The sequence below is a fragment of the Aedes albopictus genome, chromosome 3, assembly GCF_035046485.1.
Source record: "Aedes albopictus strain Foshan chromosome 3, AalbF5, whole genome shotgun sequence".
NCBI classification, from domain to species: domain Eukaryota; kingdom Metazoa; phylum Arthropoda; class Insecta; order Diptera; family Culicidae; genus Aedes; species Aedes albopictus.
Genome location: NC_085138.1, coordinates 256,350,160 through 256,373,599, shown reverse-complemented (window position 1 = coordinate 256,373,599; position 23,440 = coordinate 256,350,160). Strand labels below are relative to the sequence as shown.

The following is a 23,440-nucleotide window of genomic DNA, read 5'->3' as shown; positions in this document are numbered from 1 at the left end:
TATCAGGTGAGTAATTAGGGAAGTGTACTTCTGGAAGGGTATAAAATAGTCAAAACCATGCGTTGTGGTTCTTAATCGCTATGGCTATTGAAATAGTTGGTACTTTGAAAGTAGGTGGAACGCCCCTCCTTATCCATTTAGACTTCAAAGAAATGAACACCAGCTCATATCAATCAAGAAGTGATATTTTTTTTTTCATAAACTTTCCATCACTGTCTGTCACGGTCGCCATGTAATGAGAATGCGTCCCGTTCTTGAAATTGGATACTGTCGGAGGAGGCGAGACATTCTTCACTGTGTAATACTTAAAACACGATTTATAGTATATTCCGCTCATTAAGCATACTGCCGTGAATCGCATATCAGTCCCATTTTTGCTGGATTTCCTATGCATAGTCTGCAGTTTACTATCAAACTTATCTTGTACCGACTTTTCGAACCCTCTAAGCAGAATACCCTCTTCGAATGAGTGTAATCAGTTTCGTACCTTTTAATTCCGCCATATGTTGCTTATCCTTTGACAGATACGCGTATTTCGACTACCACTTGTAATCTTCCTCAGCGTCAGTTATCCACTGAATAATCAAATAATTTTCTGAACCGCTCCCCCCCCCCACACCAGGGCTTCTGAAAGTTTTCTGGAGGCATTCTTCCTGGAATTGCTTGAAAAGTTTTTCTGGGTTTGTATCAACAGTTAGATTTTTTTAAAGGGTTCGTTCTGACATTCTCCCAAGAAATCCTTCTGGGACTCGTGCAAGAATTGCTCCAGGAGTTCTTTCTGCGATTGCTGCAAGAGTTTCTTCTAAAATTCCTCCTTCCTTTTATCTCTAATTCCAACAGGAGTTCTTTTATGTATTCCTTCAAGACTTCCATCTGTAACTTTGATCTTGAACTCCTGTAAGAACTTTTGCTGGATTCTCTCTAGCATCGTCTTTGGAGTTTCTCCAGGACTTCTTACTGTGTTCCCTCCAAGAGTTCATTCTAGGAATACTTCACGAGTTGCTTTTTAGGATCCTCCAGAAGTTGCTCCTGGAAATCTTCATGAGGTCCTTCTGAGAATCCTTCAGGAGTTCCTTATGAAAATAGTCCAAAAGTTTCTTCGGAAAATTCTCCTGGAATTGCATGTGTAAATCCTTCAGGAGTTACTTTCGGGAATATTCTAATAACCCTTCTTGGCTTTATTTGGACTTCCTTTTTGCTGTAGTTTTTGGTTTTCTAGGAATACTCCAGCAGTTCCTTCTGGAAAGCCTCCAGGAGTTCCTTCTGGGAATCCTTTAGAAGTTCCTGGAAAAATCTCTAAGTAGATCGAATAAATGTATCCCAGACAAAACTAATATGGAAATCCCTAATGGAGCTTTTTTAGAATTTCCTTGGCTTATCCCCAGAAGGAATCCACAAAGGCATCCATGGTGGAATGTCAGCAGCGTCGCTGGTGTAGAGGTAGGCGTAATTTGCCACTCACCACAGTCGGTCTAGGTTCGATCCTAGTCGACGCCGTCGGTATTTCTGAGACAGAAATATCTGATCACGCCTTTCCTCGGATAGGAAGTGAAGCCTTAGGTCCTGGCTCTTGTGTTGAAGGGTTAGATATGTAGGGTGTCAGGTGTGTGTGAATTTCTCCCTGACCGTCCGTGTTTACGCTTAGAAATAGGCGGACTTTAAAGTACAGCTGATGCCAAACGGTGTGGACTGGCCAGAAATAAACTTCAACTTAAACATGAAAAAAAACTTGTTTGACCGCCCGCAGATGCTTCTCCACTATCGCCACCAACACCAACGCATACTAATTAGACACCAGCGAAACAAACTGCCTGGTGGCTAGGTATGTGGAGTGCGAAAGTAATGTCGAATTCGTTTATTCCCGACGGTGCACTGCACCGGTGTAGCAATTGATACCGGAAAAACGAACGGTTTCGGTGCAATTTGTTGACAGCTTATGATAGTATTAGTAAGGGCGCGTGAGAGCGTCAATGAAAACAATAAAGGATATCAAAAATAAACATAATCAATGTTTTCATGATTTCCGTGATGAAAAAAATTGTTCTGATATATTTTTATTTTTTTACTTTCTATATCCAATTTAACAATTTTTTAAAAGTTTTCAGTAATCCACTTGTACATGATAAACTTTTAATGATAAATGTTACTTGAAAATTGTTATCCAATGTTTTAACACTCCTACATTACTTATCTTCTACAAATTCTCGTAATATCATAATTTTTCAATTACAAGCAACTTTTTAGAATAATTCTAATAATTTCTTTTTGAAATGTTGGTGCCGAATTTATCAATTTCCGTTGCCCAATAAAAAAGGATGCTAACATACAATTTAACACAAAAAATGTTAAAGGCAGTTCAATAGAAAACGTTTAGCTACAACGTAAAAATGAAAATAAATAAATGCTTTTTAAAACATAACGTTATTGAAACGCAACTCATATTAAAAACATAGATAGAATAAAAAAAAACGCTTTAACCATCCTTTGGTGACATTTGTTTGACTCAATGTAATTCAAAAAATCAATATTTGTTGTAAGAAAAAAATAGAATTTACGGTTTTTGAAACTGGTTATACCTACAATATGTAACTTCAGTAATAGTTCAGTCCATTTTGAATGAATAGATTTTTATTCTATTCTGGGCTTACCAAAACTTTATTACGACAATTTTTTTTCATAATTAATAGATCACCATGCGACAGAAAATTCTGATGATTAAAATCATTAAAAGTAATCCACATATGTGCGATTAATCAAAAAAAAAATAGTGATGGGAAATATATACGTTGAATCAACTCTTTGAAATTTCATGTTACCGATATATTTTAAAGATTCCTCAGAAGTTGAAAGGCGTGATAATCATCGTGTTCGTAGCTCGGTTTTGTCTAGGAAAACTAATCCTAATCGGGCATCCCGTTTCGGGTTTTGACAATTGAGCTCAATAACTTGAAGTCCGTGGCAGGGAAAGGTTTACATCTCGAGTACTTGACCTCTGCCCGAAATGGCCTGAAAGTGGGCAATCAGTATTGGATTGCATTTCATGTACCTCTATTCTGTCAGAACCCTATAAATGTGTATTAAAACTCGGGGAATATTTACAAGTTAAAAGAAAACATGTAACACAAATAAAGCACGAATATAAAATTTATAACACATTTAACAATTATTCTGTCTTAATGTAACAAATATTTATACCCGTAACACAATCCAACGTTTGAGCAAGAATTTTTCGTGAATCGTTCACCGATTCACGAAAAATTCAGTTTCCATATGCGTCATATCCTTTATAATAATAGTGTTAAGGCCATATACTTAACACTAAGATAAAGATAAATAACTTAACCTAAACTCAAAACAAAACCAAAACGAGTTGTGCTACCCGAAAGCCACAATGCTTTCCAGAAACGTAGCGGTGAACAGGACTAACAAGTCCACAGAAAACACCTCAACTCAAAACAACTAAAATGTTACCCGAAAGTCAAACTGCTTTCCAAATCACGTAACAAATAAATCTAACCTAATAACTTTACTTTTATGGACGTGCCCTTTTCCACAAAAAAATGGCCTCAAGACTGAAGTTATAATCCTTCCAACTAGCTTGCCTTTGCATACACGGGGTTTTTTAAGTTGGGCCCCAAAATACAACATGGAACCTTACAAATGCAGGGGCTCCACGTTGGGCGCCATGTTACAAAAATGAAAGAAAATAAATTATTTCAATGGATTAACAATTCACGACACATATAACCTTACATACATGCACAAACAAGAAACATCACATATTGACGCAACACGACACATAACATAAATATGCCCTGTTATCCATATGGATAACATCTTCCAATCACAGGATGACGAGGTTTCATGTATTGGTTTGGGTCCATCAGTCATCCTGGAATTGTATTTAAGTTGGCAGTTTGATTTTTAATTGACAGTCATTGCTGCTGCTTTCATAGCTTGTTTTTGTCTAGGAAAACGATTCCTAATCGTGCATCCCGTTTCGGGTTTCGACACTTGAGCTCAATAACTTGAAGTCCGTGGCAGGGAAAGGGCTACATCTCTAGTACTTGACCTCTGCCCGAAATGGCCTGAAAGTTGGCAATCAATATTGGATTACATTTCATGTACCTCTATTCTGTCAGAACCCTATAAATGTGTATTAAAACTCGGGGAATATTTACAAGTTAAAATAAAACATGTAGCACAAATAAAGCACGAATATAAAATTTATAACACATTTAACAATTATATTCTGTCTTATTAATGTAACAAATATGTATACCCGTAACAGCTTTCTGTTCCGCAGAATCATTACTTTTCTGTGCCTTAGTTGGTTAAAGCGCCGGTCTAGCGAATACGGAGTCGTGGGATGGTTCGAATCCCACCAGAACACGTTTTTTTCACAAATTACATTTCTCAATTTGCCAATTAGCAACATTTCGTGCCTTCTAATCACAAGTTTTTCCAGTATGTTTCAGACATACCAGCAAATCTGGTAAAATGCCAGTAAAATGGGTAATTTGTGTCGTTAAAGTGGGCAAGGGCCCCAATGAAGCCAAATTGAAGTTAACTACAATGCGACTACAGGGTGCGGCAGGAAAAAATGCGAAAAGTTCAAGGCACTATTACACGCTAAATATGGGATATATATGACTATTTTTTCATGAAAGTGTATCAGTCAATGTCTATATTCTAGTAATGCAAAATAAAAATAATCATATTTGATGTTTAAGCTGTGATAATGTAAGCATTATAAGCGGGTATCAATAAACTACTCGCCCAATGGTCATTAAACAAAATGACTATAACAGTAAAAAAAATAGCTTGAATTCGATGAACAACCAGACCATACTGATCCAGAGCCATGTAGTTTCACATGATAGATGAAATAAGTACATACCGTCAGTGTACCAGTAGCCGCTCGTGTTCCAATAGCCGCTCACCGTCTTGAAAATGATGTTTATTGGCATAAATATGTATGATTGTCTTCATCCGTGTATAATTCGGCACGCATATTTTGAATATCCGTGTAAAAAATATTGTATTTTTGCAGGGAACTTTGTTTCCTACGCTCGTGAGCGGCTATTGGAACATGAGCGGCTACTGGTACACTGAGGGTATATTTGATGATATTGTAGAGAAAATTAAAACATTTGTTTTATCAGTTACGAAATTTAGCGACCTGTGTACTTGTCTGCGGTTTGAAAATTCTGATTATCTTCAGCTTCAGGCGCCGCTTTGTAAAGGTTAGTGACCAAAATGGAAACATTTTTAATTAACTTTTCAGAAAACTAGCCTATTAGATATCATGGAACGTTGAAACATAGATTGGTTAACGTCAAATGGACGAAAATGAGGTTTGAAGTTGAAAAACACTTTCGCATTTTTTCCTGCTGCATACTGTATATTGGGGCCTTTTTCCACTTCAATCCAACTTTAATTGTACATACACAGTAATGCTTGCTTTATATACGCCGTATTTATGCATGCGTTACGACTTGAGCAACGTGGTTACTAGTGAGTCGGGCTCGTCGCTTTGCATTGTTCATACGCTCAGAATAAAAAAACATATTAAATTTAATAGTTCTGCACTTGGATTATGACCAGTTGCTTTTACACTTGAAAACTATGTGCGGCGCTGTTGAATCATTGTCGATTCAATCATGATAGAATTTATGTGCGTCGCTTTCGGTTTTCAATCGTTCAGCGTATGGGTTATATTGGATCGAATAACAAAACCATTTTCAGGTGGGATTGGCTTCGAAACGTAAATAAATGCAATATCTATATATATAAAAATGAGTTTACAGCCCCTTTGAGGCAACAAAACTCACGAACGGCCGAACCGATCAGCATGACCCTTACACCATTTGATTCGTATTCATGGTGGCTGTGTTTATATGTACAAAAAGTTACGAAAATCAACTAGAAAAGTAACAAAATTGATAAAGAACTGATTTTCTATGAGCTGGGAAGGAAATCAACACGACCGAAATGAAATCAATCTAGAGTGCGGTGCTATTTTGAGCTCAACAGTTGTCAAACCACCACAAGACGGCAAGACAAAGTTTGCCGGGACAGCTAGTTTTTTATAATTTGCAACCGAGTTTACTTTATTCCATGAATAATACCAGATATTTAAGATCAAAGGGTTAAGTGATCCCGTCGCGGACTTCACCGTTCCTTCAGCACTTTGGAGGTACCACCGGATGCTGGTGTTGGCATGACGGAGCTAAACTATTTCGGCTGCAAAGTTCGCCACTTTTCACCGTTAGTGAAGCGATCGATCCTGATGCTGCAATAGGAATTCGCTCACTGTGAGCACCAAACATATTTTAAAGAACGAATTATGTACTTACTCTTGAGTATATCCATTATTTCAGCCGGTCAATGGAATCCGACAGCACGCGTTCGTGCAAAACATTCGTCTTCTGTGCGCGCCATTATGGTTTCTTATCTGTTTGCTTCCTTTTAAATTTTATGGGCGAACGGTTACTTGTTATACTGTTGCACTTGGAATATATTTTAGTAATAATAAAAATCTTGTGTCTTACTTATAGATTTTATCACTTGCACATAAACGAGCGATTCTCTCTCTCGCCGGCAGTCTATGCGCTTAGCGCACTTAGAATCTATCAGTCGAATAATTTGAGTGTACATTGTCGTATACCGTTTTGAAGTCGATGGACTGGTGATTTTTTTTTTTTTTTTTATTATAGAGGTTTTAAACCTAGGTTCATTCGCCTCTTTTTATTAACTGCAAACTTTTGTTAAATTTTATCGTACAAGTTAGCTTTTTTTATAAACTTGATAAGAGCTGATTCATTGTCTTTGTTGTTACCTAATAGTATTTCAATATTGTTGCTTAAAGCTAACTCTTCCCTAAGTAAGTCGAACTTCCTACAGTTGATTAGTATGTGTTCAACTGTTAACTCTGATTTGCAGATGTCACAATTTCGTGAACTGTTTTTATCATACAGATGTTTTTTAGTTGTTATGGTATGTCCTATACGAAGTCTGGTTAAAATTTTTTGCTCGAGGCGATTTTCCCTGTCTATCCATTTACCAATCGTTGGTTTACTTAGCTGTAAGAAAGTGGTTCTATTGTTAGACCATTGTTCCTGAAAATGTCTGAAAAGTAGTTTTTTCACCCAGTGGGATACATCGGTGGCAGGAACAGATCGTGATAGAAGTCTGGACGATCGTCCACGTTCGGCGGCATTATCCGCCAGCTCGTTTCCTGGGATACCAGAGTGACCTGGTATCCAGCAAACTGTAATACATTTCTGAGCGGATGCTTTTTCGAAGGCCTGTATGAAGGGGTGTGTTGATTCTCCTTTTTCGATGGCGGTGATGCAGCTTGCAGAGTCGGATAGTATAACAGTAGGTGTTCTGGGAGCCTGACGTGCAGCGGCTTCCAGAGCGGCAGCCTCCGCTGTGTAGACGCTACATTGGGGTGGAAGGCTTCTTTCGATACAAATATTAGATCCAATTACTCCGATACCGACTTCTGTAGCACTTTTTGATCCGTCCGTGAAAAACTTGGTATGGTCGGCGTATCTTGAGTTGAGGTGATCTTCGACGATGATTCTGGCGAGTCTGGTATTTTGTCCTTTCTTAAAGGCATTTTTAACCGTGGAGTCCGTTTGTATTCGTGGGAGATTCCAAGGACGACGGCCAACACGTTGAAGCTTGGCAATACTTGGTAGGTTGAATCCTGCAGCGTTGTTTAGTGCGAAGTCCACAGCTTTTCGAAAGTGCGTATATTCTTTGTTACACTTTTCGACAATTCTGCAGTATTTACGTATGAATATTTCAGTAATCCGTAGGTTGAAAGGAAGCTCTCCTGCCTCGGCAGCCAAGCTAAGGGTCGGGGAGGAGGGGAGGGCACCTGACGAGATTCTTAAGAGCTGATTGTAAATGGGTTGTAAAAGAGTGGTGATTTCGTTTCCAAATAGTTCTACACCATATATGAGCTTCGACATACATACTGCATTGGCAATCTTCCATAATGAGGACCTGCTGGCTTTCGATGATATAGCTTTAATGAAGTTAATTCGATTCTGCAGAGTCTCTTTTGTCTTGGCAGCGTGCATAGAAAATTGACCTCGGCGATTGATCCATACTCCTAGAAATCGGGCAGCATTCACTTCAGGGATGGTTTCGCCTTCCAGGGCAATTGCAGGAAGCGATCTGTATCCTCTGTGCCCCTTTCTATGACAAAGGTGCAAGAGGCATGATTTGGAAGCCGACAGACAGAATTTAATGTTTTTTGCCCATTCATTAACTGCATGAACTGCCTTTGAGAGATGTTGGCGCACTGTAGATAGCTGCTTGGACGAGGCAACTAATACTATGTCGTCGGCATATACCAAAATTCGAATGTTTTTTGGAATGACGTCAAAAACCGTGTTCATCGCCAGCAGAAATAGCGTAACTGCTAGCACCGATCCTTGAGGGACACCGTTATCTAAGGATTTTTCGGACGAAAGAGATCCGCCATAGCAGACACGAAACCGTCGATCGTTCAAAAATTGAGTGATGCACGACTCGATGCGATAACCAGCGTTCACACGTTTTAGTTGCTGCAAAATGTGAGGGCGCCAAGCCTGGTCGTAGGCTTTACGAATGTCGAGCAAAGCGAACTCGAGATGTGTTTTGGACTGTTTGGCATTTTCTATGATTTCTTTTAGCTCGGAAAAGTAGGTAGAGGTCCCTCGTCCAGCCCGGAAAGCGTGTTGCTGGGGATGTAGAATGTTTTGCTCTTCTAGAAACGTAACCAGACGATGATTCACCATCCTTTCGTAGATTTTCCCAATGCAACTCAGAAGAGTGATGGGACGATAGTTTTCCATGGAGTTGTGGGTGGTGTGGGGCTTTGGGATGGGTACAACTATCCCTTCTCTCCAACGTGCAGGAAACTGTCCTTCAGCCCAGACGCGATTGAAGGTTCGCAACATGGCGTATTTTCCAGCGATTGGTAAGTGCTGAATCATTGGATATCCGATGTTGTCGTTCCCGGTAGAGTAACCCTTTGCAGAATCGATGGCACCCAGGAGTTCATTGATAGTGAAGTCTCTATCCAATAATGAGGCCTCGATCGTTGCAGGCGGTGACATATTGCACTCATAGCTGCTGGCATTACTAGAGTTGGTAGAAGTCATTGAGGATTGCTGGAAAAACTCAGCGAAGCGTTCACAGATGACGGATGGATCTTTTTCATACTTTCCTTCTATAACAATTCCTTTATTTGTCTGCTTTCTTTTGCCACTAAGCTTGTTGAAGTTGCTCCAAAGTGTTTGTGACGGGGTGTGCGGATTGAAACTGTTGCAGAATATATCCCATGTATCTTGCTTTGCTTGCGAGACAGTTTTCCTGGCGGTAGCTCGAGCTATTTGGAATGCTTTCCTCAAACATTCGTGCTCGGGATCGATAGTGGAGGACCGTTTCAACTTTCGCAGGGCCTTTCGACGTGCTTTAATCGCTGCTTTAACTTCGTCAGTCCACCAGATTTCAGCCCTTCCACCTGGCTTGCCAGATGTCATTGGGATTGACGTTCCGGCCGATTTTACGATAATATCACTAAGCTGTTCAATCGAAATATCTGAACCTGGTTGTACGAATTCTAATATATTATTTTCGAAATGGGTCCAGTCAGCGTTTTTATACAACCATCTCTTTCGTTGTCGTATTCCTGTGGGTCTTCCTTGTGTGTAGACTTGGATCGGAAAATGATCACTACCGTTTGTGTCATTTCCGATAGACCAATATAGTCGACTAGCAAGACTATTGGAGGCGACCGTCAGGTCGATGCAGGAAGTGCTTCCATGACGAGAGCTTATGAAGGTCGGTTCTCCATTGTTCAGAACTAAAAGGTCATTTTCAACGAACCAACTTAGTAACTGTTGACCTCTTTTTGATGATTTTGGACTCCCCCAGGCTTCGTGGGCGGCGTTGAAATCCCCTCCTATTATATAGGGTGGTTCTGTGGTCGATAAAATGGTGTTTAGGGTGTCTATTATGTGAGAGTCCAGGCTATTTGGTGGAACGTATATGGATACTACTGTGATGTTGTATGGGCTATACAGGCGTGCAATGCAAACAGGAATTGCGGAATGGATTGTTATGAACTTGTGGGGTACCTCAGACAAAATTCCCAGGCCGGCAGCGCCGGCGCCTTGCGAGTAGTGCCTGTCGGAAAAAATCCAATTGTATTGTCCTCGAAGGGCCTTGTTGGTGTTCTTCGTCATCATTTCTTGCAGCCCCAAGGCTATTGGTGGCGTTTCGTGCACTAGGTGATTGAGCTCGTTGTAATTGCTCCAAAATCCGCGAATGTTCCATTGGAAGAGTAGCAGGTTTCCTCGTTGTTCCTGCCTTGAAGTGTTGCTGTCTCCGTCGATGCTTGAGGTTGTTCGATTGCGATGTGTTTCATCATTCGATGACGCTGGAATGTTGGGATAACCGATGGGATATGACTGATCACTAGGAAATAATGGAGAGTTGATACTTGCCCAGTGAGTTGGTTGGTCCACGCCGACTGCCGCCAGAGGCTCGTCGGACTGATCCGGAACATCCCTGGTCAGGGTCGACGTGGAAAGCCTCGCACTTGGCGAATCAGAGTTCCTGAAGACGTAGTTCCTGCTCGTGGATGGCTGTCCGAAGAGGTTTCGAAAAGCATCGTAGAAATTGCAGTCAGTTTTCGCTAATTCTGGTAGTGACAGGAGTGTCGTATCTCTTACGGCCGGACTAGAGGATTGGTGATCTACAGGTGGAAGAAAGGCGTCCTGGATATCCGCACCGTCTAGTCGCGCTTCCTCTTCCGGAAGTGAAGGGAGTACTACACTTTCGTCGCCTTCAAACCGTTTCCGATGTGTTTTACTGTTGGCTAGCGTTGCAGATATTCGTTGTTCTGAATCGTAATCCAGGTGGGTAGAGCAATGTTCAAATAGGTGGGTTGTAGTGTGATTGTCCGTTGTCGTGTCCATGGTCATAGCGGGGTCGATGGTATCGATGGCTTTCGAGTACTTCTTGTGCAGTTGCTTATCCATCATTCGTCTACTTCTATAGAAGTGCTTGTCGTTCCGCGGGGCACGAGACTTCTTTTACCCACATCTTTGCCTACATCAGTGGGAGACACTTCTAGCTGCCGTTTTGCACTTCTGCTTCGCGTTATAACATCGTAGTCCGATCTAACACTGCTTCGTCCGCCGGTTCGCTTGCCCGATGGTGACGATGTAGTCTTGTCCTTGCGTGATGGACGGTTGAATAGGTTCGGTGTGGGTTGTGACGAGGTTGTAGCTACGGTTTTCGTGGTCGGCTTGGGTTTTGATGCGGAAGGCTGTATGATTGGTGTGGCTGGAGTCATGGATGTTTGTGACCTTTTCAGCAATTCTATTTCTTTGGCTAGAGTGGCGACTTGTTTCTGCAGAGATGCTATGATCTGGTCTTTCTTAGCCAATTCCTGTTGAACTTCGTTCTGAACCACTTGTCTGAATGTGTCGTTTCGGGATGATTCACCATAGATGCGTCTTGCCTCTGCGTTAGAGATACCAAGATCTACTTTCAACCGCTGTATTTTGTCTTCTTCCTTATATCTGGGACAGTCACGCGAAGATACTGGATGGCTTCCTTCACAGTGTACACACTTTGGCTCATTGTGACATTTTTCTCCTTCGGGGACGTGGTGCGTTGTAGAGCAGTGTAGACAAATTCCGGTTTGTCTGCAGAATTTCCGTGAATGACCGTAGAACCCGCAATTATAACACATCATCGGTGAACGGTAATATTTGCGGACTTCGATGCGAATCAGGCCGAAGTAAATGGATTCTGGCAATACGGTGCCACTGATCGATAGTACTAGCAGAGGGGTATTTTGGAGTCTACCATTGACCCGTTTCTTGATTCGGCGCACTGCGACTACTCCCTGTGATTTCAATTCTTGTTCGATCCGTGTTTCTTCGACGTCAATGGAGTCAGGTTCGTAGACTGTACCTTGCACAATGTTCATGGTGGGATGCATGACAATTTCAACTCGAGTACCATCAGACAGTTCGGTGATCTGCATGAGTTTTTCGGCAATACTCTTCGAGCTGGTCCGCAGGAGATAGCGAGAACCGCGTCCTTCTCGGGTGGCATTCATTGCTCTGGCTGCATTCAGACCGATGATTTGTTGGATTGATGATCCAACAATGAAGGGATCTGGTAGAGGAACGTTTCTGTTGTGTGATGATTCATCGTTTTCGGATTTGCGTCGCAGTATCAACACCATAGAGTGACCTAAATTATCAGGTCCTAGCATCCATTGGGGCAGAGTACTGCGGCCTTGCTGCTCAAATGTGCCCCCCGGAGGGACACTGGAGCTACCGGCCATAGGCCGTAGCTTACTACCCCTTCTCACACTTCAATCCGATTTTGTTTGAACGCACTATAAACAGATTCAGCACCACTTTGGTTACCACAGTTAACTCGGGATGTTTATCACCACACACTACCACGGGTGTGTATACAACACAATGGATGGCTGTTTAGTCGAGCGTGATACCGAGTGATATTGGCACTAATAGTTTATTGATTTTGGGTACTAAACCGACGAATTTGATGATGACTTCACTTCTCACAAGCGTAGTGAAGTTAATATTTTCGTAAAACCGATGTTGTAAGCGGTTTAAGCGAAAACTTTGGCTGTTATCAGCGAAATTATCGAGAGCGGTTTACACGTGTTTACATACGAGTGTGTCCCGAACGCGAAAACGTGGACTGGTGATGCATTCTAGCATAATATATGAAAATAATCTCAGTGCTCTACATACCTATTTTTTCTTACTTAGAGATTTTAAGTCCTAGATTGGTTTATCTTTTAGTTCTGTGCGAAGGATTACAAAAAAGGGGAAAGGTTTATCAATTCCGTGAACATAGCTTTTAAATTAAATTAAAAAAAAAATTAAAAAAAAAATGCCAACTGGTGTGGGTTATTTTCTCCAGGTTTGCCAAGGTCAGGTCAGCCAAGCACAGGTTTTCAGTTATGGTGGAAATCATTGCAGTCTGGGTTTTGTAACCTGTGGTTACAATTTTGTGTATTTTTGTTGTGTGCATTTTACCCACTTACACCACTGTGTTTTGGTTAATTTTAATTTGTTTTATTTTATTTAGTTTTTTTTTGTATCGAATTAAATTAGGGAAATAAAATCGTATAAATTGTATCGGTGAGGCATTTGACCCCCAATCTCCCCACCACATGGCACACATCGAGCAGCAACAAGCAGCAGAACAATCGTTTGCGGTGTGTGGCTGTTTTGTTTTGGAAAGAGGAAGAAAGTTACGAACCGCGAAGCGCGACGGACACAATTTGATTTCCGCATCAATTGGTCCGGGAAAAGTGCAATCACGAACCGTGGTACGAACCGCCACCATTTTGGGAGTGCTAAGTGCGAAGGAACAAATCGCCTCCCGGTGGTTCAGTTAAAGGTTCGAATACCCACCGTTCTCGCTACGGCCGTTCAGCCGAATGAGCCAGTCTCACGGCCGTAGCTAAAAGCCAAGGAGAACAAAGGTAGGTCAGTGCAAAGGGGTGTACTGCCTACGATAGTTTACTGCGGTAACTATCGGGACCACTACGCGGAGTAGACCGGTCCGGTGTTTATACACCACCGTCGCTATGGGGGATCCGACAAAGGAGCCCGCTCTTCCCCCTAGCTAATAGTTAAGGACGGCCGCTTCGGTAGCCTGATAGTGCCCAAGAAGAAGAAGCAGAAGAAGAAAGAAGAAGAAGGAAAAAGCTCCGCATAGACCGTGCGGGAGCCAACGACGACCACCGCCACCACTGCAGCAAGGGCCCCAACGTGTGACCAGCGACCAGTGCCTTGGGGAGAACGGGGCAAAACACTCCTAAGGTCAGATTAGAATATAAGTTTTTGTTGCAAAGTTTATTTAATATTTTTATTTACCGAATTAATTTCATCCGAAATCCAACATTTAGTGGAGGTACCCTGCTTTAGGCCGCCCTGCCGGGTAACAGCGGGTAAGGGCTGAAAGCATCATCTTACAGTTTATACCGATACCAACCAGGTCGTCCTCTCTAGAGCCGTCGGTGTAGAGAATATTTGTTTCTCGGTACTTCTCACGCTCTTTTTGCAAAGCTGGCCCTAACACTCTGAGGGTTCGCGCCCCTACGGAAGTGCTTTCTAATAGTAACGTCCACTTTTGGTATCTCCGACACCCAGATTCATGGGCAAAACAGGTGAAAACCAGTTTCCGGGGGAAGCCGTGGGATGGCCATATATGCTAGCCGGGATCATTTTTTTGGCAGGTAGCTCAAATTTTGTTCGCCCATCACACGGACCGCTGCGAGCGCGGGTTATAACTTCCACCGTGTGACCTTTAGATGCTCACCAAAGACTAGTAAAATGAAGTCATCTGCGTACTTTAACCCTGCAAGACCCCAAAAACACTACTCATTACTACCATGAACAAGGTTACTGCAATTACCGAGGTCTTGGGTACTCCGGTTTTTTTTGGGGTAGATTGCCTATGGCAGCTTAGAATGTGTGGTTGGTAAGGTAGTGCTTGATTAAGTTCCAGCAAAAGACCTGTTAGGCGCCGTCCACAAATTACGTAACGTGGGAGGTTGGGGGAGTACGGTCAAGCGTTACGGCCCATACAAAAGTTTTAGGATTTTCATACAAAAAAGCGTTACGGAGGGGGGGGGGGGGTCGAAAAATTTCAACCCAGTTGGTAAGCTGCTGCATGACTCCAGGTTCTGTTGTAGTCATTGAAGTCATTCTGCCTTGTCGACACAACTGGTGAGTGTGATTGGGCGAAAATTGACGATTCTCTGCCTGCAACAGAGAGTTATGTCAGAAGCCGATGAAAACCCTTGGGGCAATGCGTAGCGAAGCTGTAGTGTCCAGCGATACCCGTGGCAATGTTCCCATGCAAGCTGGGAAATACCGTGGATAGTCTTTTTCGACACACAAATTTTTTACCGTTTACCCCATACGCAGAGACTGAATTCACTCTGCTATCCAACAGTTGGTAATCGCGAAACGCCTCAAGCAGGGTTGTTAACGTTAATCAACGATTAACGCCGTTACGTTAATTCGTTAACGTTAATTGTAACGATCAACGATTTTTGCGTTGATTTTCTGGAATCGTTGATCAACGTTAACGTTAACGCAAAGCGTTGATTTAACGTTAACGTTTCCGTTAATCTTACGTTGATTGTAGTATTTAAAATGTTTTTTTTCACCGCATCACCACTCAAATATTATTGATGAACATGACGGAATTTGTTGGGCATTTTGGAGGGATTTATATAGGAGTTAATGCAGCTTTCTAAGCAATGTCTGGTGAAAACTTTAATTTTTAATTGGCTTTGTAATTGGATCGAGAAGTTGAAATATTTACAGCATTATTCAGTCGCAGTTGAATCAACGATATGAAAAATCAAAATGTTCAGAATATATCTCTACCGACAAACGGTGTCAAAATTTTGATTAAATATTATCGAACATTCATGTACCTCGATTTTTTCTTCAAAAATGATTAGTATTTTTGCAATATATTTACAATGGGAAAACTAGAAAATGTTTAATCGGCGAAAATTTTTCCATACATTTTGTATGGGACGTTTCTTGAGCTTAAAAAGTAATTATTGAATTTTTAGTATAGAAAATAGCCAAAAACTCAACTAACTCAATTTTTTCCCGGTAGAATATTTTCTTATTTTGCATTTATACATTATAGCCGAAATCCTAACATTTCAGGAAGAAAAATCCGAGGTACATGAAAGTTCGATAATAATCAAAATTTTTATACCGTGCGACATTTGTTAAGAGTATTCTTTTTTAAAGGTGTCAAAATCTTGAATTTTTCATCATTACGGTGGTCATTTGGAGTTATTAAAATTCTAATCTATCAAGGTCGATCCCTGATGGTGCCAATTCTTGTCAATAAAAGCCGATGACATAATATTTAGCGAACGTTCAAGAATAATCCAAATAACATAAGAGAAATAATCCTGAAATTTTGGGATCTATTAATTTTAGTTTGAATAGCAGGAGAAACATGAGGAAGACAATGTGAGAAAATGTGGCTGGCATTCCTACACAAATTTGTTGTAGGTCATCTTAGCGGATTTCTATTTGTAGCGAAATATTTGCCAATTGGAACTAATTTTGTACATTTTATGTATTCTAATTGTCTCAAGGCTTGACGACGAATTTATGCATTCATTTTGACCAATTTTGAGCTCCCGTGTATCACTTTCGCTAACCCTACATTATATGTGGCAACTCTTTAAGCGACTCTTGGAACTGTGCCTAGTGCGCGAAGAGTTATTAGTCCACTAATGTGGGCGCTATTTCGTGGGTAACGAGTCGTATGACGAAATTACAGCGACATTTGGTCGTTTTAGAAGCATAGGTATTGGACGTCCTACGAGACAACTTGAATAAATGCAAATTTTAGGGAATATGTACTGATTTTGAAAGTATTACACTATTTTCATAATTCATCGCAAATGAAAGAATGAGAAATTGAGGTTTGCGAAGACCAGGAATAGGTCGCGGATACATGATTTAGATGCCAAATTCCGATAATACCATTCTTGAATTCAGAAATTCGAACGTGAAATTTTTGCTTCTTGATCTTCAAAAACCTGATCTTGAAAGTTCGACAGCTTTGCCATGATGGTATTTTCAAACTTTCCCCGAATCTGCAGCTTCTAATACGATCTCATAGAAATCGTTCTATGCAATGCCATGTAAGGGGAATGACCAACTTACTTGGAATGTGGAAAAAAGTTGACATATGCAGAATGCCTACTGTGATCAACTCAAAATGTAGTAAATTCGACGAGCCATATGTATTGACTCAATACTTTTCAATTGTTCGTTCATCACAGTAATTAACGAATGAAGTAACGTCATCGTTGACGTTGATTTAACGCAACCCGTTGACGTTAACGTTAATTTTCATTAAAATCAACGCAACGCCGTTGACGTTGATTTCCGCGAAAGTTAACGTTAACGGCGTTAATCGTTGATTAACGTTAACAACCCTGGCCTCAAGGTCCTGTTCCGGATGGGATCCCCAATGTAACACTTAGAACGGCGATGTTGGCGACGGCGCTACAAAAATGTCAGGCGAAGGCTATTTTCCAGACAGATGGAAGGTTCAGAAGTTGATGTTGCTTTCGAAACCAGAAAAGCCGCCAAAAGGGCCCGGAACGCCCATATATCTGCTGGATACCATAAGGAAACTGAGAAAAGAGAAGATTAGCCTTAACAGGTTGACATCATGGGCTGAAAGTGAGAAGGAGTTGTCAGCGCAATCAGTTCGGTTTCCGCAAGGGAAAATTGACGTCGTGTTGTTGGTAACAGGTGAGAAGCTTGAAGAAATAGAAATGTTGGTGACGGAATCAATTATAACTGTTGAAAGATAGATGACTGGAGTCAAACTTGAGATTTCTCATCATAAAACAGAAGTGCTTCTGGTCAGCAAGTGTAAAGCAGTCCATAGGATGGGAATTGTAGTCGGAGAGCCCGTAATCGCATGGACATGCGAAGCATCCACGGGTGATCGTCGATGATCGTCTGAACTTCATAAAGTACGTTGACTACGCATGAGGAAAAGTGGCGAAGGCTGCCAACGCTACAGCGACGATCATTTTGAACATCGTCGGACCACGAAGCAGAAAGAGGTGTTTCTGGCGAGCGTAGCATGGTCAATACTCACTCAGGTATGATATGATTCCCCAGCATGGGCTGCAGCGCTGAATACGAAGCGTAATTGAACAGTACTAAACAGCGTGGAGGAGACAACGGAACATGTTCTCCTCGAATGTATCAGGTATGGTCTGCATTTCAGTCGGCAGAACAGTCTACAACATTGTCGAAGCGATGTACTTCAAAGAAGATACTTGGAACCAGTGCTGAAATAGTTATTTATGCAACAAGTTGCAAAATGATGATTTTTTCAGCACGAGTCGTACATTTATCCAACGAGGCTTGCCGAGTTGGATAAATACGACGAGTGCTGAAAAAATCGAGTTTTGCAACGAGTTGCATTCAAAGTTTTTTGTAATTGCAAAAATATCGTTAAGTTTAATCTCTTTTTGTAACACAAACATGTAACAAGAGAAACCACGTGCGCGCCTCCAAGCATGCCTGCGTTGTATTTTTGTTCGATCAGGTAGGCTGTGGTAGGCTGGGTGTCACGAATTTTCAAGCTCCCGTCGTCGTCATGCAGCAGCATAGGCAAGAGCGAAAGCAGTTCCAGCTACAGCATCTACACCTGATCTGCAGTCTGAATCAGAAGCTAAATCATCCTGTTTCGGACTCGAGCTGCTCAGTGAATATAGAAGCAGCAGCTGTATCAACGGAAGTGGTGGTAGTTGGGAAAAAGTGTGCGCTGGCAAAAGTGCCGAAAAGTATTATTTTTCAGCACTCTTAAGAGTGCCGAAAAGTAGTACTTTTCGGCACTTTTGTTTTAGTGAAGAAAAGTAGGCCGTTATCAGTACATACCTTGCCGCGAGTGAAAAGTAGGGGAACATGCAACGCAATTACAAAAATTTCATTTCGTCATATCTAAATTCAACCACCTACAGCTCATTTTAGAAGCTAAACCTGAGAATATGGTATATGAAAAACTTGTGCGGCTAGTTTAGTTCTGCAAGAAAGTCACGGAAAAACTACTATTTTTCGAATATTTAAGGTAAATGTCACGGACTACCTTTGAAAAATGCCAAATGATATTCACCGTGAATATCATTGGGATTTTTCGAAGGTAGCCCGTGACATTTACCTTAAATATTCGAAAAATAGAGATTTTTCCGTGACTTTCTTGCAGAACTGGTCTAGCCGCACAAGTTTTGCATATATACCATATTCTCAGGTTCAGCTTCTAAAATGAGCTGTAGGTGATTAAATTTAGATATGACGAAATGAAATTTTCAGCACTGCTTGGAACGCTGTTGATATTGTAGTAACGAGAATACTCTCCTAACAGCCGCGATTGGAGTAGCCTTGATCCACCGCACAGTGGGAAAAAATAGGTATAAAACGCGAATAAATGCAATATCTCTGCTCGGAGTGGATTTTTGACACAAACTGTAAAAATTCATACAAGTTTCAAATAAGGAGGGTGTCATTCGCCGCACGATGCTGGAAGTCTGTGTATTGAGCTCGTTTTACCCCGCTCTCTCTTTCTCACACCTTTTGAGGATTTTCCCATCTATTTCCGCCTGGTGTGCAAAATAAATGCCTTATTTAAATCGTATTTGTGTAAAAACTTCCATAGTATCGGAAATTTGACATAGGGTAGGTCCTGCTCTTATGGATTACGTTCTACTTCGGGAGAAGATACATGTAAAAATTTAAAGAAATAGGGGATGTTGGGGTTATTTGAAGATATTTCAATTTTTAAGGCCGTGCGGTGAGCCAAACCAGCTCCATTCGATATTACGGAAGTTTTTACACAAACACGAATCAAATAAATCATTTACTTTGCACTCCAGCATTTTTCCAAAAAGATTAAAAAGAGAGAGAGTGGGGTAAAACGGGCCCGATACAATAACTTCCAGCGTGCGGCGAATGACACCTTCCTTATCTGAAACTGTAGAGATTTTTGCAGTTTGTTCAAAAATTCATATCATTGTCGACTGTCGAGGAAGTCTTCGTCGGTGTTGGGTAAATCCACCTCCGGGAACTATCCGAGTAGTACGCGAGATGACGGAGCGCCAAAGAGCGCACGGTCAAGATGCAGGTATAAGAGCGTCTATTGATTAGAAAGGATTAGAAAGTTGATGGCCATCAGCGCGGACTGACTGCCGTTAGACAGGAGACGAAGAGTTCAACATGAGAATCGCTTAATGACGAACGAAAAAAAAAAGAAAGACGAACTTTTAAGTAACATGGGACACAATGGGTGAAGTACTAGGTTTGTAGTAATGAGATAGATGTTTGTACGGTGAGATGATAAATTCTCCATTTCTGCAATGAATTGGTGCAAAAAGCATGGGTATTATGATTCCTTGCCTAATTTGATGCTGTTTGAACAAAACTTTGGGTAATTATTTCTTGCCTCTTTAATACATAGTCAACCAAAGATGTGCTCGAACAGCATTAAATTAATCAAAAAATCATAAAACCCACTCTTTTGCCCCATCTCATTGTAAAAACGGAGAATTTACCTTCTCACCATACAAAAATTCAGCTCATCCAGAATTTCGTCAGGCATATGTTCAGGAACTTCGTTATAATACATGAAACGTTATCATACTTTCATTAAGGGTAGTACTAGATTATCGAACAGTGTTTGGCATTATGTAATAAATCCACAATTTTTAATCAGATCAGTGGATGAACAAAAATCTTGCTTTTATTGTCTTTATCGGGATGCTGATACATATTTTACTTGGTGTAGTACTAGATCAACTACCGTTTAAGCTACGATGCATTAAGGCTTCTTACGGCATCATCAGCATCGACAGCCATGTTGGATATGCGGCTCGAAATTTCAAAGTGATAATTCTCTGCAACCAAAGCGAATATTCGTATGAAAAAGTATTACAGTCGAACCTCCATGAGTCGATGTTCCTTGACTCGATATCGACTCATGGAGGTAATTTTTTCCATGCTGAAAAATGTTTTCTGGGTTACTATGATGGTCCCCCAAAAAACTTCCCAAAGGATTTTTGTTCCACTACTCGATATTTCCTTGAGTCGATGGTCCCTTCAATATCGACTCATGGAGGTTTCACTGTACTCTATTTGCTCACTCGCAGTGATTACGATGATACTGTTTCTGCTGCGTTGCTGCAGAATTGACAGTTTTTCATCAGTTCAAAAACGCGAGGCAAACAATCTTCGTGATGCATTATGACACCTTAACAAAGCACATCACAAGAATGTGTAAGCTGAGCATCTCTACAAATCAAACAAGCTGAAGTTGACTCTTGTCTGAGTCAATTTGTCCCAACCGGCTGCGATGCGGCCATGTTTTTGAAGTCATCATTTGTTTCAGGTCAAACATTTGATTTAGGCGTAGTTTACGAGTGATATTTTTTAACAAAAAAGTTCTTTGCATCCCCAATTGCGGCCTAATTTGAACACGTTTTTATTTATTGTAACATATTTTAGCTAAGAGAATTAGATTTTTTCATGATTCTCCGTATTTTCGAAAATTTTCTTTTTTGTTGTGGAAAATATTACGCGCTTTTCAAGTGTTGGTCCAGAAATTTTACTGTTTACAAACTTTTTGCTGTCAAAATGGGGTTCAACGCACAATAGTGGTTTCGCAGCGCGGTGTCACGAACACTAATGCAAATCAGCTGGTTGAAAATATGCCCATTTGATTTTGCTGGGAACAGCTGATCTTTGTTTACTATTTTCAACCAGTAACTCAGGTGGTGTTCGTGTAATGCAGCGTGTACGTACACGCAACACCACTAAAGGCAGAAACCACTATGGGGGTCAGAGATGTTGGCTCGCTTTTTTTACTGTGGGGTAGTATTCGGATGACAAGTCAGGACCAACAATTGAAAAGGCCACATCAACATTGCGTAAACAAACATGTTTCTGTCGACTTAGGGCCTTCTGGGATCCACCCACGCATCTCACCACCATTGACAGAAAGCTTGATGTTTGCGCTTTCTGTTAATGATGGTGAGGTGCGTGGGTGGAGTTCAAAAGGCCTCCAAGTCGGCAGAAACATGTTTGTTTACAAAATGTTGATGCGGCCTTTTCAATTGTTGGTCTGGAAGTGGCTGGTTTGTCCGGTAAAGTGCTAGAACATCGAGCTGGTTTTTTTCCTGGGAAATAAATCCACAATCATGTGTTTACAAATACGATACCATATTTGAAAAGGTTTATTTCAAATCAATCTTTGCGTTCCTAAAGCAAAATACTTTTAACCATATTTTACCTGAGGTTTTAACTCAAACCTTGTGATTTCCTTCCTCCGCAGGTACCAGCATCGGCTTCAAGAACATTGCCTCCAAGATCGCGTACGATCTACGCCTGTGACTCGATACAAAGTCGGAGGAGTATCACTCGGTCGGTAGCGATGCCCCGGACGGCAGTGATAAGGGCGGCGATGGCGACGGTGACGGCAGAGGCGATGGCGGAAATGGCGGCAGCAGCGGTGGCAGCAACAATGGTGGCAACAATGGCGACAATGATCACCAGACCTCTGGTGGCAACAACAGCAACAACAACCAAAACAAAGACAGCGCAGGTGGTGATGATACAACAACAACTAGAACAACTTTCGAAGAGGACGGTGGCGGTGGCAACCGGAAGGGTTCCGTGGGATATGCTAGTACTGCGGTGGCGTACGGTTTCGTTGGTAGTAGATGTGGTGGTTCTAGTACTACGGGTACTACTTATATGACGACGACTAGGGCGGCGATGGCGAAGGCGAACGGTGGCTACGCCGTCCATCACTACGATTATCCCAGCGATGGACCGTATGGGCCGGTACGGGAGGGGGGCGGAGGAATCGAGGCTAGAGATTCTGCCACCTCGAATGGAGGTGGTGGTGATGGCGGCGGCGACGACAAGGTAGTCGGATATAATAATATATTTGCATCGTTGCTGAGAACTACTACCCTTTAGAGCGGATGATATTGTGTCAGGAGCAGCGAAGTTTACCGAGCATGTTGTCAAGTTTTTAGAGTGTTGACAGTTTATCTTAAAAAAATAGTAACCGGAATATCGTATTCAAGAAAGAAGCCCTTTTTATAAAATCACACATTCATAAAAGCAACATAACACACACAGTTGTTCCAGATGGTAGATGGTTAAACATGATTAAAAAAAGAAACAAACATATATTTAGCTAATTCAGAAACTAAAACAACAAACAAACTAATGAATAGTGGTGAAACTTGATGAAAAACTCCAAAACGAGCGTAAGTTGGGCGAATTCTTACCTTGTTTAGACGAAGCGATAGAAATGCTGACAAAAGCTTACTTTTGTGAGGTACTAGATCGACGAACTGCTGCTCAACTAATGATGTTTTATTGAAAGCAAATCACAGTAAACCGTATGTTGCGTATCTCAATTCGAACTTTTGAGTTCGATCTTGGTAGTACTAGATTACCGAATTGTGGTAGTACTAGATCGTCATCTAAGGCTATAATGCGATTGGAAAACCAAATCCAGCTTCACTCTTACGGCTATGTATGTTTTTTGGTGATATTTTTCGTGAAGTACTAGAATATTGCTACTCGAGATAGTTCTACAAAATGGGTTAACCTCGACAAGGAGCTTCACCAACGTTGATGTTATTGAGTTTGTATGCAGATAAAATCTATAGATGAAATTAATGTTCATTGACAGCTCTAACGTTTGTGGAGTCGCTGAAGACAAAGTTTTCAGTACTTTTGCAAATTATTTTATACAAGTTGTTCGAACGATTATCCGAAGTCTAGTACTACAT

The 23,440-nt window shown here is 41.2% G+C and overlaps 1 protein-coding gene across 1 annotated transcript; it reads left to right on the top strand.

Moving 5' to 3' along the window:
• Positions 1-19,724: 19,724 nt before the first annotated feature.
• Positions 19,725-22,613, top strand: LOC134283987 (uncharacterized). The gene is made up of 3 exons (XM_062857897.1): positions 19,725-19,761; positions 21,964-22,018; positions 22,061-22,613. Exons 1-3 carry the CDS (start codon positions 19,725-19,727, stop codon positions 22,611-22,613), a joined length of 645 nt encoding a protein of 214 aa, XP_062713881.1.
• The last annotated feature ends 827 nt before the right edge of the window (positions 22,614-23,440 follow it).

Excerpts from the sequence above, each read along its gene's own strand:
- LOC134283987 (XM_062857897.1), top strand. The coding sequence starts at position 19,725 with ATGACGGAGCGCCAAAGAGCGCACGGTCAAGATGCAG. Across the intron at positions 19,762-21,963 it reads AGCGCACGGTCAAGATGCAG|GTACCAGCATCGGCTTCAAG; the intron begins GTATAAGAGCGT and ends CTTCCTCCGCAG. Across the intron at positions 22,019-22,060 it reads ATCGCGTACGATCTACGCCT|CGATGCCCCGGACGGCAGTG; the intron begins GTGACTCGATAC and ends CTCGGTCGGTAG.